Genomic DNA, 17,461 nt, shown 5'->3' with positions numbered 1-17,461 from the left:
TTGCGTAGGTGTGGTTTATTAGCTTTAAATGATGACCTGTGTTGCTCAGTTGTTGAATCTTAAGATCACCTATACTAAGGCACTGGTTGGCATAAAGGTAAGGCACCTACTTGCTATTATTACTGCAACTCTCTGCCTGGAGTCATTATTGACCCTTGGAGAGGAAATCAGCAACAATCTATAGGAGAAACCTTAATGCATGCAATGTCCTACTGATTAGCAATGCATTCATTCAATATTTATTGAGTCCTTAATATATGTGAGGCACTGTACAGTCCTAAACTCATTGGTTCTGCAGACTACTTATGCAAGGTAAAATCACTATACTTAAAAAGAACTTAGAATTTATTTTTGCCAGACATTTTACTATTATCACCACTTATCATAGCTAACAGTTCATTACACTATGTACTGCAGCTTCAGAGACTATCAAAACTTACACACACACACACACACACACACACTCACAGAAATGGTTTAAATGAGAAACTTATATTTTCCAAAATTTTTTTAATGTGTAACTGACTTTTTCCATTACAAAGGTATTTCTTTCTCTATAATTTTATGCATCCAGATAGTTGGAGGTATGGAACAGTTTGTAAAATGAGTACGAGGAGTATGTTCCAAGAATCCATACCATCATGGCAAGCATGGTAACATTCTTGGCACATTAGCCCTTTGAGTGCCATGCGTAATTTGAAATTTGGATCAACATGAGAAAAAATTATATCACTGTATAACCTGAGGTACAAAAAAAAGAGAACAAGACATAAAATATGAATTATTCCATTGTTATCTATATTTATAGCCTTCAAAAAAAGAGTCACTGGGAGCGACGCTGGCACTTTGGGGAAAATTTGTCAGTGTCGCTCTGAGCGATGTTGTCACTCAAAGGGTTAATTTGCTACAAGTATTGAAATCCAGAAGACAGTGGGCTATGCAGACAAGGAAAAGGAATGCCTCTGGTAAAGCAAGCAAGAATAGTAAAATAAATTAATTTCAATATTATTCTAAGCAAAGCATTATGAGAAAGATTGTCTTTTGCTATCCTCTTCCAACTTACAGAATATCTTACAAAGTCAACTGAGCAACCCAGGTGAATGAATCAGTGCCATGAGCCTAATGGGAATTAAATATTATATAGAGTGGCATTTACTGCACAGAAATATTTCTGGTTGAGTCATGTGGAAAATGCTTAAGAGAAGCTATTGTGAAATAATGATTGCGATAAAGCCAACATATCCACAAAATTGCTACACCATTATCTGCTTTTTCCACAAACATGTTATTCTTACCTTCTGAGGAAGTTTCTGTATTCTTCATCTCTAGCCTGAGCTGTCCTTCTCATTATATTTTGGAACACCTCTCGGTCTAGTGCCCAAGTTTTCACATTGGTAATAGCTTTAGAAAAAAATCAAGACAGTAATAAAATATTATTTAGCCCCACATTAAGAAAACATTCCAAAATGTTAATCGATAAATTTTTATATGTGCTTATAAAATGATATTTCTAGGAAAATGCATTACTTAAACATGTAAATGGAAGGAAGCAGGGATATAAGTATGGGTAATTTTATAAAATCATTTTTGGCTTTCATATGAACAGTGGTTTAGAAGTGAGTAGCAAAAGATTTTCTTTCTAATTATGTTCTGCTAAAGATGATATTAAAATCAGTTTGCAATTCCCAATTAAACACTACATCATCAGGATGTATTCCAGATTTGTGCTGTAATACAAGAGAAAGCCAGTAGCTAATTCAAAGAGTGAAGAATTCGCAAGCAGATAATTGAAAGTTAAAGATCTCTGGATGTATGAGTATATTTTGATATCTTTTTCTGTTGTTTAGACATTGGAGCTAAAGAGAGCCAATATATTTTAAGGATCTCTATGACTATTTATTTATTTATTTAGTTAGTTAGTTAGTCACAGAAAAGACATTCAAAGCAAGAATAAAATCTAAACAGGAAGAGCAGAAATACTGGCTCTAAAATATCTATATGAAATTATGGTTGTAAAATTATTTTTAAAAGGAGTAATGAAAGCTTACAAAATAGATCAGAATCCAAAGCTCTGGTTTACTAAACTTTAGAGTGAATTAGAATCATCTTTACATTCTTGTTAAAAATATATGGCCAGAATTTCTGATTTAGGTTTGGAAAGAAGCTCTGAATCTGTATTTTTATTAAATACTGGAGCAGTGCTGAGACATGTAATCCAGTCCCAAATACTGACAAACAGCACATCACAGTAATTCAGAAGAAACCCCAAAATTGGGTAAAGTCAAATCAGGAACCTTAAAAGAGAAGCAATTAAACTAACCTCAAAAGTCATTCATGAAAACTCTCATTAATTAATTGACCTTCCTTTTGATATTTATATATTTTCATTGGTTTAATTAATTTTTATGATTTTTAATATGATCAAAACCCCACAGAGAATGGAAAGCAAATATTCTAAATGAACTAAAGGCAGATGTCTATACGGCAAAAAAAAAGAACGTGAAGCAGCAATTAAAACAAATATTGGAATAATTCAGCTGAAAGCCATGTTTATATTTTCAAAGAGGTACCTGATGGGAAAGTTCTTCTAAATTTGAATTATTTAAACAAGTGCTTCAATATAAATCTTTTTATGAGCATAGATTTCTGTTAATAAAGAGTATAGAGGTCACAGTGGAAGACAAAGACTAAATCAGGATGCAATAGTGTCTCAATCAGATTATCTCTAACATTGTATAAAAATTCAGAGCTACAGCATTTCATCTGTTACCTTTCACAGAGGCGGTCCTTGTACAGTTGTATAAAATGGCTAGTTCCCCAAATGTGGTCCACATAGGAATGGATGATAGCAATTTCTCTCCTTGGGACACCTCTACTCGGCCCTCTATCAGGTAGAATTTTAAAAAAAAAAATCAAAATCTGCTTGGATTTCATAATTAAAAACAAAAAAACAATTAGTAAGTTAATATATCTTATGACTCTCAATACAATAAAGTGGTTAAGGATACAGACTGAAACCAGCTCTGTCACTTACTCTTGAGAGAGTTATCTTCTCTCCTTTAAGTTCTTTGTCCATAATGGGGATAATACTATTTAATTCATGCATTTGTTGTGAGGTATAAATAATATAGGTAGGGAACTTAGAACAATGACTAGCACATAGTAAATGCCATATAAGTGTTAGCTATTGTGAATATTATCATTGTGGTGTGGATGGCAAGTATTTTATTTAAAATTCATTCTAATCCATGAAAAAATTTCCCTTGTACAAAAAAATACAAATTACTGTATGTCCTGGAAACATATCACAGCTGATCACACTGACATAACTGAGAAGTGCACTGGCCCTGGAGTCAGACTGCCTGGTGCTGACTAGTCCTGGGCTGTGTGTCCTTGGGGAAGCTATTTTACTCAGCCTAAGTAGTTGTCCAATTCCTCATTCAGTGAAATGAATTAATAAATGGAAGTTACTAAGAAGAGTGCTTGAAAAAGACCACAGACTGGGAGAAAAAAAATTTGCAAAAGACACATATGATCAAGGAATGTTGTACAAAATATAAAAAGAACTCTTAAAACTCAACATTAAGAAAACAAATAACCTAGCTGAAAAATGGGCCAAAGACCTTGACACTCACCGAAGAAGATACATAGATTGCCAGTAAGCATATTAAAAGCTGATCCACACCCAATGTTATCAGGGAAATGCAAATTAAGATAACAGTGAGATACCACTACACACCTATTAGAATGACCAAAATCAGAAAAATGACACCACCAAATGTTGACAAGGATGTAAAGCAACAGGAACTCATTCATTGTTGGTGGAAATGCAAAATGGTACAGCCCTTTTGGAAGACAGTTTGGTGGTTTCTTGAAAAACTAAATATACTTTTACCATGCAATCCAGCAATCACGTTCTTTTGTATTTACCTAAAATAACTGAATACTTATGTCTATACCAAAAACTGCACACAGATTTTTATGGTAGCTTTATTCTTAACTGCCAAAATTTGGAAGCAACCAACATGTCCTCCAGTGGGTGAATGAATAAATAAACTGTGGTACATCCAGACAATAGAATATTATTCAGTGTTAAAACAAAATGAGCTATCACATCATGAAAAGACATAGAGGAATTCTGAATGCATATTACTAAGTGAAAGCAACCAATTCCAACTGTATGACATCCTGGAAAGGGAAAAACCTTGGAGAAAATAAAAAGATCAGTGGTGTCAGGGCTGGGGAAAGGGGAGATGAGTAAACAGACAACAGAGGAGTTTTTAGGGCAATGAAAATGCTCTGTATAATATTGTAATGTACAATACATGTCATTATACATTTGTCTAAACCCATACAATAAACAACACCAAGAGTGAACCCTAAGGTACATGAACTTTGGGTGATTGTGGTATGTTAATATAGGTCCATCCTTGGAACAAACATTAAATAAAAATATTTTTTAATGTAAAAAATAAATAAAATAAAATGTACCACTCTTGTGAGTAACATTGATGATGGGAGAGGCTATGAGTGTGTGGGGGCAGGGGACTTATGGGTAATCTCTGTATCTCCCTCTAAATTTTGTTATAAAATAAAAAAGACTGTAAAAAATAAAGTCTTATTTAAAAAAGTGTTTGAAATGAATCTTTATTTAGGCAAAGGTTGGAGGGAGAGGCAGCACTTCAGGTACCTCCTCACCATTCTTTGTTTTTCTCCCTGGCGATTCTATTGTCCTTCCCCTTTAAACAAATGCAAATAAAACCTTACCTAACCAAAAGAGTATGCAAAAACAAACAAACCCTATATTCTTAGTGGGGTTATTCCTTCTCCTAATTCACTACTAAGTAGCTCTGGTTCGCCTCTGTCCATCTAGTCATTCAACAAATATGATGTGAGTACTTATGTTCTGCCAGAAACTGGTCCAGGTGCCAGAGGCAGAGTGGACAAAACAGAAAAGATACTGATTCTGACAGAATTTATATTCTAGTAATAAATAAACTCTGTTTTGGCTCCAAATCCTACAAATGAGATATGAAAAATTTAATAATTTCTCATTACAACTAAACTCTATGACACTGAAACCACTTAATGGTATTGTCAAGTGGGTATCATAGACTTTATTGCATTTCAAATTTTTCTCTAATTGGTTATGTCTCATTGGACTTGAGCAATACTGAAGTTAATGGGATATCAAAAGTTTATGCTAAATATAATTTACTATTAGCTATTCATGCTATATTTTATAAAGGGGAGATTTTTTAATTAACAAATTAATTTGCCCAATCAATTAAATCAGGCAATTCAGCCCTTAGATAACACATAATTAATTCAAGTAAGAAACTGTCCCATTCTCATTTCCATGTGTGCTATCGCCCTGATTTGAATGGCTGTATTGATTGATGCTGCCTTCTGTTCAAATTCCTCTCTCCTCAAGTCTTTCACCAGAGTTACTGGCAAGGAACAAGATAGGCTGACATGAGTTTCTCATCCTTTTCTAATAGGTCCCATAAATATTTGTTGACTGAATGTCCTATCTTCTCTTACCAGCATGTTTCAGTATTGCTAAAGTAGAAGTAAAATGCCTAAGAACAAAAATTGAAAGGGGGGGGGGCAGGGTGATTACTCCAGATTACCTATCCTCGAAAACTTGAAGGCTGCATAAATTAAGACTGTAATTCACTTCTTGGGTAAAATAACTACTTGGGAATGACTGTAGAATTTTAAGGGTGTCTACTTCTGCCCCACACTTAAGACCCCAAGTAAATAAGAATTATAAAAGCATTACCTAACAAGTGGCAAGATCACTGAATTAGCACTTGTTCACTAGAACACGCCAAATTTAGAGACTAACTGTAAAATGTGAGAGTGAAAATTTAACATCTGTCACATTAATATTAACTTAAATTTTATTGGTCTGTAATTTAGTTAATATTCTTCTTATGTATTTATTTTGGTATATTTTTTGTTTTAGAGATACATCCAAATGTGCCGGTATTGTTTGTATAACCTTATACTGTGTTTGTATAATTTTGAGTGAGGCTATAATAAAAGTAAGTTTAAAATTAAAATAAATTATAAGCATTGCTTAGATTGGCATGAACTATAATGCAAAATAGAAGGCCACAGCACATCTTAGGTTACCATTTCATCTGATTAAGCCAATTTAACTTTTTTCCCTAAAACTGAAAAAGTTGGGGCAATTCAGAATTTGACAGTACATTCAATAGCCAGAAGTCTTATTCAGATAATTTCTTGCTTCTATATCTAAAAAAAAAAAAAAGAAAAGAAAATTGCGTACCACTCTAATACATATGCATTTGAGAAATAAATCCTTTGCCTATCTAACCTAATCTTCCCGGCATGTTAAGCATATTTAAGTGATCACATGTAAAGAAAACCATGTAAATTGCTCTAAAGACACCAGTTTTAATGTTAAGGCATTTCATTTGATTTGTTGGCTAAAATGTACCCAAATTATCTTTTAAATTATGGTATAAAACCAAAATATTTTACAATACTAAAAAAAGTAATTGTCTTCTTTTTCCTGGTACAACCACCAGGAAAATGTGAACACGAGCAGGGTGTGCTGAATGGAAACAGCTTTCTTAAGTTGTCGAGTGAGTGACACTGACTTAAAGTATGGACCTGAGTCAGAGCGCCTACGTTTGCATCCTGCCTCCACCACTTAAGAGCTGTGTGGCTCTAGATAAGATATTTGACTTCTCTGTGACATAGTCCACATTAGTAACATGCAGATGCAGCATTTGCCTAAAAGAGCTGATGAGAAGATGAACGAGATTTCTCTATTAAGTGTTCAACATATAGGATGCTTGACATATAGAAAGCATTCAGCAAATATTATGTATCATATAGAAAGCATTCAGTAAATATTACGCATCATCATCATCATGATTAGACCAACAAAGTTACTATTTCATGAGCTCAATCTGTTACATTTCCTGCAAACACAGAAAATAGTTTTGCATTTTTATAAATGTTGGCAACAATCATAAGACAACAGGCAAAATATTTGTTATATGATAACTGGAAAATTCTGTGAAACCCACCTGCCAGCACAAAGATGTGGTTTCCTGGCTCTCCTTGCTTAATAATATAATTCCCTTGCTGGTAGTTTCTCCCATACATGCATTCCACCATGTCTTTGATCTGCTGAGGATCCAGTCTCTTGAGAAATTGATTTTTATTAAGAGCATCTGTAATGAGCTTCTTCTCACTGGTGTAATGGAAAAGAGGTGTTAGTTGTGATGAATAAAAATCATGTTTTGCTATTTAGAGTTACTTCATTTTGAATCTTGATACAACTACCTATGTACTTACAACTTTTCCAGCACCACAAATATTTTTTCTAGCCATAAGCACTTGACCTTGATAACTACCATTATTACATGTAAAAATCTTTGAAAATATTTTTGAATATCTTTCTGGTAATCATTATTACACCAAAGTTTCTTATCACTCCTAATTTCCTTCAGCACAAATATAGCATCTCTCAAGATTCCTAGATGCACTACTAATGGACACACGACTTCTGGATGGAAAGCAAATGTGGTTGGTAGATAGAAGGTATATTTAAAGGACTACAATACAGTTTGTCCACCGATGTATGTAGGTATGCATAGTGCCTATGGTACTGGTTATTTTATATCTTATTTAATCCTTACTACTATCCTGTGAGATAATTACTATTCCTATTTTATGGATACGTAGACCAAGAGCTAAGAAAAAATTTATTCTCTCTAGGATTTAAATCTAAGTCTATAAGTCTACAGTCTGTGCTGACTCCATTCTATCCATTGGCTCCTCTGAGCTAGAGAAGTCAGCTCCATTGGGACTTGTTAGGTTTGATCAGACATACAGGGTGATGGTGGTAGCCTGGGTTTGCCTAGGTTTGCCTCTTACTATGTCTATACAAGATAACCTATGTTTTCAATCTCACAGCCTTTTTATTCCTCACATCCAAGGCCCACTAGCTGATAATGCTAGAACACTCTTCTTTCTTTTAGAAAAGAAGCAGATATAAATAATTACCCAATCTTCATAACCATAAGTTTCAAATGTTTTCATTAACATGTTTTATATGTAGATATCATAGAACTGATGAACTGGAAAAAATGTTGCTTGTGGGCTAAGTCAGAATCTTTGCACAAAACATTTGTTCTCACTCAAATTCAGTGTGATTTTTGTTAAAATAGAGTATTTTAATGTATTTTTTTCATTCAAACTTTCCCATCACTAGCTTTATTGTTTGAAAACTTGTAATCTTTATCCACAGAGCAAGTTCTGAAACGCAGGGTAAAATGTCATGAAGTTAAGACATTTCCTTCATGACCACATCCATCAGATCATCAGGCTACATGAAGGAAAGAGAATAAAGTTTTGTACAGAAATCCTTCTTCCATACAGTGCCTCCCTCATCCTCAGAGTCATCTAGACTCTTGAGTACCTTGGGAAATTCCCTCCTCCTTCATCTAATCTATCACCAAATCTTGTCAATTCGCTTTACAAATATTACTTTCATCCATTTGGTTTCCATTTTCAAGGATGTCACTACAGTCCCCTACGTCAAAAAAAAAAAAAAAAAAAAAAAACCAAAAAACTTAAGGTCTGAACAATCTTAACAGCTTCCTCTACAATCCATTCAATTAATAAATACTGAGAAAATAGTTTCGCTAGATGTTCTTAGTGCAAGTAGGAGAAGTGCAAATACCCCCCCAAACCCCAGCTTTTGTGGGCCTTTCTTGCCAAGGTATTATTCCAGCAAGTGTTCCCCCAGTGCCCACATATCCCAATTCTATAATTTCATAATGCATACTTTAAAGGTTCAAAGAAATCTTGCAGTAGAAACATCCGTTTAAACCAATGTTTTCCAAAGTTCAGTGTCGTTTTTACTTATTTCCTTTCTTTTTTTGACTTGACTTCTATTCACATTCCATGGAAGTACAGCTGACCCTTGAACAACATGGTTTTGAACTGTGTGGGTCCACTTATATGCAGACTTTTTCAATAAGTACTGTAAATGTGTTCTCTCTTCCTTATGATTTTCTTAATAATATTTTTTCTCCAGCTTACTTTATAGTAACAATACAGTATGTAATGCATATATAAAATATATGTATCCACTGTTAATGTTATCAGTAGGGCTTCCCAGTCAACAGTAGGCTACTGGTAGTTAAGTTTTGGGAGAGTTAAATGTTATTATCTGATTTTTGACAGTGCAGTGAAGTCAGTCCCCCTAACCCTTGCGCTGTGAAAACCTGTTTGCCCATAGAAGAAAACAACATCCCACAATCTGGTATTCCCCATTTCCCACCACATGGCTCCACTATATCCATCTAGTACTTAGTCATAAAAAATCCTTTGTCACAGATAGGTTGGTATCCTCACTGTCTCCTATGCCGGTCAGCTTTACCTTCAGGTTTAGCACATGCTTTCTCCTCTAACTTGATTTCTTCTCCCCTCAACCTATCAAAACTCTATACATCTAGCAAGAAACCCTAGCCTTGGCTGGTGTGGTTCAGTGGATTGAGTGCTGGCCTGTGAACCAAAAGTTGCTGGTTTGACTCCCAGTCAGGGCAGATGCCTGAGCCAGGTCCCCAGCTGGGGGTGAGCAAGAAGCAACCACACATTGATGTTTCTATCGTTCTTTCTCCCTCCCTTCCCCTCTCTCCAAAAAATAAATAAAATCTTTAAAAAAAGAAGAAGAAGAAAAAAGAAAGCCTGCCTGGACACTCTAACTCACACAATCTTTTTTATTTTCTTCTGAACTCCTAGGGTACTTGTATTTATATCCATTCAATTCAACAATTTTACCAAGCATTTACTTAGGACATAAAAATTAATTAAGTGTGACCCATGGCTTCAAAGAATTCCCAGATCCTTTTAACTTAGTTTAGTGTTTAAACATATTGTAATACTCTACTATTAGAAAAAAGTTATCTTTATGAGTTGTTCTCCAAATTAAATTATAAATCTTAGAGGAGTGGGCCTTTGCATTGACTTCTCTGTTTAAGAAGCAGCATACAGAAATGATTAGGAGTATGAACTCTGCAACTCCTCCTAAAACTGTGACAGGCCAGCTAGTATAAGCAAACTCTCCTTGCTCACACAAAACAACTAAAAAAACTGATTAAAATATATATTAACAAGTCTGTTTGAAAGCACAGGACATCTTCCAACAGAGCAACAACTTGATGAGCCATGATCAACAAGAGAACATGAGCTTGTCATTCACCTCTACTTTTCCCTTCAGGGCATTTGCTAATTTGTAGGCAGCACTAAGCAGAGTTTTGGCCAAAGGGTTTGGAAGACAAACATTAGTGTTCAAAACACATCATGTTGGAGAGATCCTGGTAAATACCCAGAATTTCGGGTGGAATATAAAGGGCTGCATGCAACCTAAGAGTAAAACTAACCAAAACCAGGCTAGTTCTCAAAAAGACTGAAAACCAACTTTGAAACAACAAATCCCTGTTTTGATTAAGTGATTTGCCTCTAGCCTAACTGCCTGCCAGAAACAAAGGTTAATGCTTTCTGTAGGATGCTCACAAAATCTAAGACACATTTTCTCCACAGTTTTTCTATAAGAAGTACCTGGCATGACATCAAAAATTACCAGGCATACCAGGAAAAAGATCAGTGAATAGCAAAAGAAAAAAGAAAAGAAAAAGAAAATAGAAGCAGACCCATAATAGATCAAAATATTATAGATATCCAACACAGGTGGCAACATAGCTGTAGTTAATATGTTTAAGGAAGTTAAGACAAAATGGAGAATGTCAGCAGAGAGCATAAATATTTTTTAAAAATTAAAATAGAGACTGTAGAATTGAAACATAGTATCTGAACCTTGGTACTGAATAGATGGGCTTAAAATCTAGTAATCTAGTAATCTAGATTAGAAACTGAACATGTGTAGGCAAATAGAATATCTCTAGATAGAATATTGGAGAGACTCTGGGATGGAAAACAGCAACAGCAACAACAAAAACAAAATGTAGGAGACATACGTAATAGAGAAATTAAACATACGTGTATTGTGAGCCCCCCAGAAAAGGGGAAAATTGGCCTTAAACAATATACAAAGGTATCATATTCAAGAACTTTCTTAAATCAATGGAAGTACTTCAAGCCACAGCCAATATGCACAACAAACTCCAAACAAAATATATACAAGGAAAACCATATCTAGTCCCATCAGAGTCAAGTTACTGAAAACCAAATACAAAGATGAAAATGTATAAAGCATTTGGAGAAAAGAGACACATTACTTTCAAATGACCAACAGAAGCATACATATGTATGGGGAAAAGCAGACATCAGTCGAAAATACATACTTGAAAAGGTGCTAACCCTTGCTAATTATCAAGGAAAAGCAAACCAAAACCACAATGAAATACCACAACATACCCACCAGAATGGCTAAAATGAGAAAGATTGGCAACACCAAGTGCCAGCAAGATTGTGGAGTAACTTAATACTCATACATTGCTATTTTGTTCAATCATCTTGGAAAACTATTTGGCAATTTATATTAAATGTGACAACACTATGGTGATTGCCAGAGGGAAGGGGGAGTGGGGAGGTTAGAAGAGGGTAAAGGGGAGGATAAATGGTGATGAAAGGAGACTTGACTTGGGGTGGTACTGAATACCTGTAGTACTGTATACCTGAGATCTAATTGTATTAACCAATGTCCCCCCAATAAATTCAATAAAAAATGTACTACCCAGTAATTCCACCCTAGGTATATACCCATCATAAATCATAGTAATGTTAACAAAAGACATGTGTGAACATGTTCATGAAAGCTTCAGTCAAAATTCCTAAACATCAATCTAATGCTCATCAATAGCAGTAAATTAATAAATTGTGATACTGTCATACAGCAAACACTACATAATGATAATAATTAAAGGACCACTGCTACATACAATAATGTAAGTGAATCTTACTATCTAAACAAAGGAAGTCAAACTCTGTATGGTACATACTTACTAATTCCACTATAATAAAGTTCAAAAATAGGCCAAAAGTAATCTGTGATAATACTGGTACTGTAGAGGCTTCCTTTGAGGTAGACAATGGGCAGGGACTGGAAGGGAGCTGAAGAGGCTTCTGAGGTGCTGGAATGTTCTATTTCTTGATCTGTTTGGTGAATACATGGGTGCGTTCACTCCATGATTTGTATACTTCAATAAAAATTTCACTTAAAAGAAAAAAATATGTGTATAGCTTTGGAGTCAGAAAATCCTAAGTAAAAAGCCCAGGTCTCCCACATGTTTTAGCTCTGTGACCTTGGTCAAATCACTTAATCTGTCTGAATCTCAGATTTCTCCTCTGTGAACAGAGCATGGTAATCATAAACAGAGAAATGTTATGCATATTAACTAAGATAAGATGCAAGTAAGTAATTAATAAATGGCAGAGATAATAACAGTTATCCTGTGAGATGGGAAAAGTTCTGAAAACCATGGAGAAACAAAGAGGCACTATCAAGCCATCGTGCTCAGTTCAAAGTTCCTCCAATAGGGTCGGCTCTCCAACTGATGTCCTTGGATGACAGCACAGGTAATCCTTTCATACCTCCCCAATGCACATAATCAACATTCTTTGAAGCAATAAATTCTTGTCCTTTAAATTGCTTCAGGAAGTTCAATTTGTCAAAGTCCACTGACAGTTCTTTTTTTTTTTTTTTTTCACTTTATTTTTACTGTTGATGTTATTTCAGATATCTCCATTTTCCTTCCCTTTGCCCACCTCCACCTCCCCCCAGCCCCTTTTCCTTCTGGCCACCACCAACCTGTTGTTTGTGTCTATGAGTTTGGCGTATATGTTCTTTGGCTAATCCCTTCACTTTCTTTCATCCAGTTCTCCCACCCACCTCTCCCCTCTGACAGATGTCAGTCTGTTCCACATACCCATGCCTGTTTCTAGATTGTTTGTTAGTTCTTGTTATGCTGGGCCCTCAATCCTTCTCTACTCCTGTGTATTAGAGGACATTATTTGTTTCTGTTGATCACAGCATGTGTCTTTCAGATCTCTTTGCATAAGGCTTAGTGCAACGCAGGGGCCAGCACCTCTTATCTATCAGGGATTTCTTGTGAGCACAGAGGCCAAGGCAACTTAACTTGTGTGACATTTCATAGCTTTATAATATAGACCCACAAGAATCATATTGTAAATCATATTTATCAAGGGTACAAGCGTCTGGGGCTGTAATGCTAGGGTTTGATTCCCAATTCTGCCATTACTAACAGTGAAACTCTGGGCAAGTCACTTAATCTCAAGTTTACTCAGCTGTAAAATGACAGTAACACAATCCATGAGTCACTGGATTTCTCTAAGTATTAGATTAGTTAACAATATAAGAACTAAGAATAGCACCTGGCATATAAAATACATTACATAGGGACATATACTTCTGTTATAGGTCAGTGAGTTACCAACAACTTAACCTTCCAGTTAGAAGGGCTCTACAAACTCTATACTTAACACTTACTTTTATTTAGTGAAACTCCTTCACAGTGTTGGTAAAATTCCTGACAATCCAGCCCCCCTATCTGGACAGCCTCCCCATGCCCAGGGTACCCCAAGCCCACGGAACTACTTGCAGATCCCCAAATGTGCGAGGCCACTTTGTCTCCCTGCTGTTTATTCCTCCTTCAAACACCAGCTCAAGGTCACCTCTTCTATGGAGGTTTCCCTGATTCCACTAAACAAAGTATGCTCCCTCCTTCCTTTGTACACCTTAGAATATTAATCACATAAGAATGCAATAAATTTTAATTTCCCCAAAGAAACTGATCTTCAAGAGTATGACTATGTTTTCTTCCTCCTCTTATTACCAGAAACCTAGAATTGTGTCTGGCACTTAATGGAAACTCAACAAAATTAATGCTAAAGGACATGCAAATTCTTTCTCCTACTTTAAAAATCATGGGTACAGAAACAAGAATGGAGGTGGAAACATCAGTCCCCTAGGAAACAGGCACAGATCATAAGCAGGATAAGCATCTATTTCCTTCTCCCAAAAATGTTTTGCGTGATAAACAAGAAAAAAACAAACCTAATAAATGCACAAGTTATAATTTGAGAAACTAGTAGGAGAAAGATGAGGTTATCCCTTGGGTAATCAAAAAGTGAAGGTGACATTCTCCTGTCACCTCCCTTACCCTACTGCCCATGTAATTAAGTATGGTTGTAATTTAATCATGTTTACTGTTACTTCATGCTTACAACAAACATTTCTCTGTCCCTTTCATAAAAGTGTGCAGATGATCCTATTCCCACGAGTATTGAAGAACAGAGTTTCATAATGAAATGCTGAAAACAACCAAATCTTACAAGGAAGTTACTCTGACAGACTTGATGATATGCATAATCATCACTGTGCTGCATGGTAATTTGGTAGAAATGATAAATAGTTTCCTTTGATGTCTGTAAGGAGTATTACTCTTAGGTTGTCAAAGTGGGTGTTTCTGGATTCAACTGCAGGGAAGCCTGTTCCTATAACAATATGGTAAAGTCGCTATACATTAGAATCATCAAGGGAGCTCTCATAAATCCTAATGTCCAGGGCCCTTACCTCAAACCAATTTACTCAGACTCCCTGGGGCCAGACCCAAAAATCAGTATCTTTCTTAATACTCATCAGGTGACTATACTGTGCACTTAAGGTTAAGACTTACAGTTGTAAACAAGAAAATGCAAGGGAGTTTCAAGCTGTCCTTTCCCTCTCTGTTCCCACAGCATGGGGAACATGCCTCTACTGAAGGCTCGTCAAGAAATCCATTACTATTAAGTAATTAACAATAATCAATTAATATTTGTCACAAGGCTTTGTCCTATCTTATTCTCCTTTGAAGATACCTAATAAATACAGAAGAGAGGAAATTATGACTCTCCCCCTCCACCCAGCATCTTGAATGAGACCAGAAACATAGCCTAGCATTTAGGGGTATACTGGCCAGTCAGCCCCAGAACTCTGAGCTTTTATTTTAATTGTGGTAAAATATAGATAATATAAACTATACTATTTTAATCATTTTAAGTGCATAGTTCAGAGGCATTAAGTATATTCTCATTATTTTGCAACTATTGCTACCATCCATCTCCAGAACTTTTTCATCTTCCCAAACTAAAAGTCTATACCCATTCAAAGATAACTTCTTGCTCCCACTCCTACCAGCCCCTGGAAACTGCCATTCTATCTTACATCACTATAAATTTGCTCTAAGTACCCCATATAAGTGGGAAAATACAATATTTGTCTTTTTGAGTCTGGCTCATTTCACTTAGCATAATGTCTTCAAGGTTCATGTTGTAGCATGAAAATGGAAGGAATTCCCTTCCTTTTCAAGGATAAATAATACCTCATTGGATGTATACATTGCATTTTTCCATCCATTCATCCATTGATACATTTTTGGGTTGTCTCAACTTTTGGTTATTGTGAATAATGCTGCTATAAACATGTGTGTTCAAAACTCTGGCCTTTTTATGTATGGCTTTACATATCTATCATGGCCAAGATTCTTTAGCCAGGAATCCCAATCAGAATCACAAAAGGGCATGGTGCACAGAATTCTAAGATGACCCTATGATCTCTACCCATCTGAGTCATGCCCTGTATCATCACCCCCCCCCCCCTTGAATAGGGATGGAACTTGTGACTTACTCCTCAACAACAGGATAAGGAAATGGTGTTGGGAGGGTCACTCAGTGTGTGCTATGGAAGACTTCATCTTAGCCAATTGTAAAGAGATCTCTATCTGGCATTGAAGAAGTGAGCACCATACTGTGAAAGGGCCTGCAAGAGGGACTTATAGTAGGGAGTGGTCTCTAGGAGTGGAGAATAGCCCCCAGCTGACTGTCAGCAGGAACCAGGGAGCTTAGTCCTACAACCACGAGAAATTGAATACTGATAACCATTACATGCACTTAAAAAGAACCTCTTCTACTAGAAAGTTCTAGAAAGGAACACAGGTGACACCTTGATTGTGGCATTGTGAAACACTGAGCAGATAACCTAGATGGCCATGCCTAGACTCTGCACCCACAGAAATGCTGGGATAAAAAACAGGTATTGTTTTAAGCTGCTAAGTGTATAGTAACTTGTTAGGCAGCAATAGGAAATGAATATACCTGGGTTTCTCTGAGTTTATATTTCTGAGAAATTTCAAGTAGTATCTTGTTCTGCTCTTTTTGAGCTCCCCTTTTCTCATCCATCTGGATAGAAGAAACTAGAAACTATACAGATCTTTCTTTCCTTCATATTTCCCAGAGTTTGATCTATAAACCCCAAAAAGATCATCAAAACTGATGCTTGAAATTTACGAATTAAAATTAATTTGGCATGGCAAACAAATACTGCTTGAAGGATTGAAAGGAAATTGGGAGTTCCTATTCACTCACGGTTTGGTATGAATTATATATACGATATCCTCTGGTCATTCCTGGCTATAGATCTAAAAAAAAAAAAAACCTGTCAAACAAGACTACTAAAAAATCTACAACTAACAAATACTTCTAAGGGGAGTCGGCATGGAGAGGAGGAGACAAATTTTTTTTAAATGAGACTTTAAAGAAAGCAAACAGTTTTAGCCAAAGGATAACAATTTTAAGAAATGTATCTTTCACAGAGGAGGTCCTTTCAGAATCTAAAAACTGAAAGGCATTTCCTGTTCTGGAGAATTTTACTACAGGTCAAACCCTGGAAAAAGTCAAGTGACCGAAGCTGAGCTGCTCAGGCCTCCAGAAAGAAAAGGGAGGCTCCCCTGGAAACTGACTGCACCGCTTGTTAGGAGGCAAAGGTAAGTGACAATGCTTCCTTCCAATTGCACAAGCAAAGAGCAAAAGGCCACTGTCATCTCAACTATATTGTTTCTAGTGCACTCTTTCCTGGAATCTAGCTAGGAACTGGGCAGTGTCCAGAATGGCATGCAATGTCTGTGAGCACGTAGACTGGTGACTTACTCAGAACAATAGGTTTTTGAGTCCTGAGTGTTTTCTGAGGCTTAATTAAACATTTTCCTAACACCTAGCAACGGACAGACTGAAAGATGTGAGCCTCAACTGAGGAGCAAAGGTTGGCTGTAAACCAAGCAGAAGATAATTTAAGAGGCTGAGAGAGGGCTGAGGGAGGGTGCAGAATGCAGGAAGCCCAGGGGTCTTTGCATCCTAGAGAGAGAGAAGAAAAAGCAGGGCAGGAAGTGAGAGGGGCTGGGTGCCCAGACTCAGAAAGTCTGATGAAACCTATTTAACTTCAAGATGTCAAGGCAGTTGCCACTTAATTTCAGGCAGGTTCTTCAATTTCTCTGTGCTCCTTACCTCTCCCTTTTTTTGAAGTTTAACAACATGTCCACCCTATCCTCCTTCCCCCAACTCCAAGGGGGAGCCAGTCACATTGCAGGCAGCACCACCTGTAAGAGCTGTGCACACC

At 36.2% G+C, this 17,461-nt stretch overlaps 1 protein-coding gene across 1 annotated transcript in view; it reads right to left on the bottom strand.

The window, feature by feature from the left end:
• Positions 1-17,461, bottom strand: part of PRKG2 (protein kinase cGMP-dependent 2) — an 87,488-nt gene that overhangs the window by 54,584 nt on the left and 15,443 nt on the right. The window contains exons 3-5 of the mRNA XM_090266716.1: positions 7,068-7,234; positions 2,771-2,884; positions 1,296-1,401 (exon numbers count right to left, since the gene is read on the bottom strand). Coding sequence (XP_090122842.1) covers positions 1,296-1,401; positions 2,771-2,884; positions 7,068-7,234 — 387 coding nt within the window. The remainder of the gene's footprint in view (positions 1-1,295; positions 1,402-2,770; positions 2,885-7,067; positions 7,235-17,461) is intronic.

Source organism: Furipterus horrens, unplaced genomic scaffold, assembly GCF_987537825.1.
Source record: "Furipterus horrens unplaced genomic scaffold, mFurHor1.1.pri manual_scaffold_2, whole genome shotgun sequence".
NCBI lineage: Eukaryota > Metazoa > Chordata > Mammalia > Chiroptera > Furipteridae > Furipterus > Furipterus horrens.
Note: the sequence above shows the minus strand (reverse complement) of the source record. Positions and strands in the feature narration are given on the sequence as shown.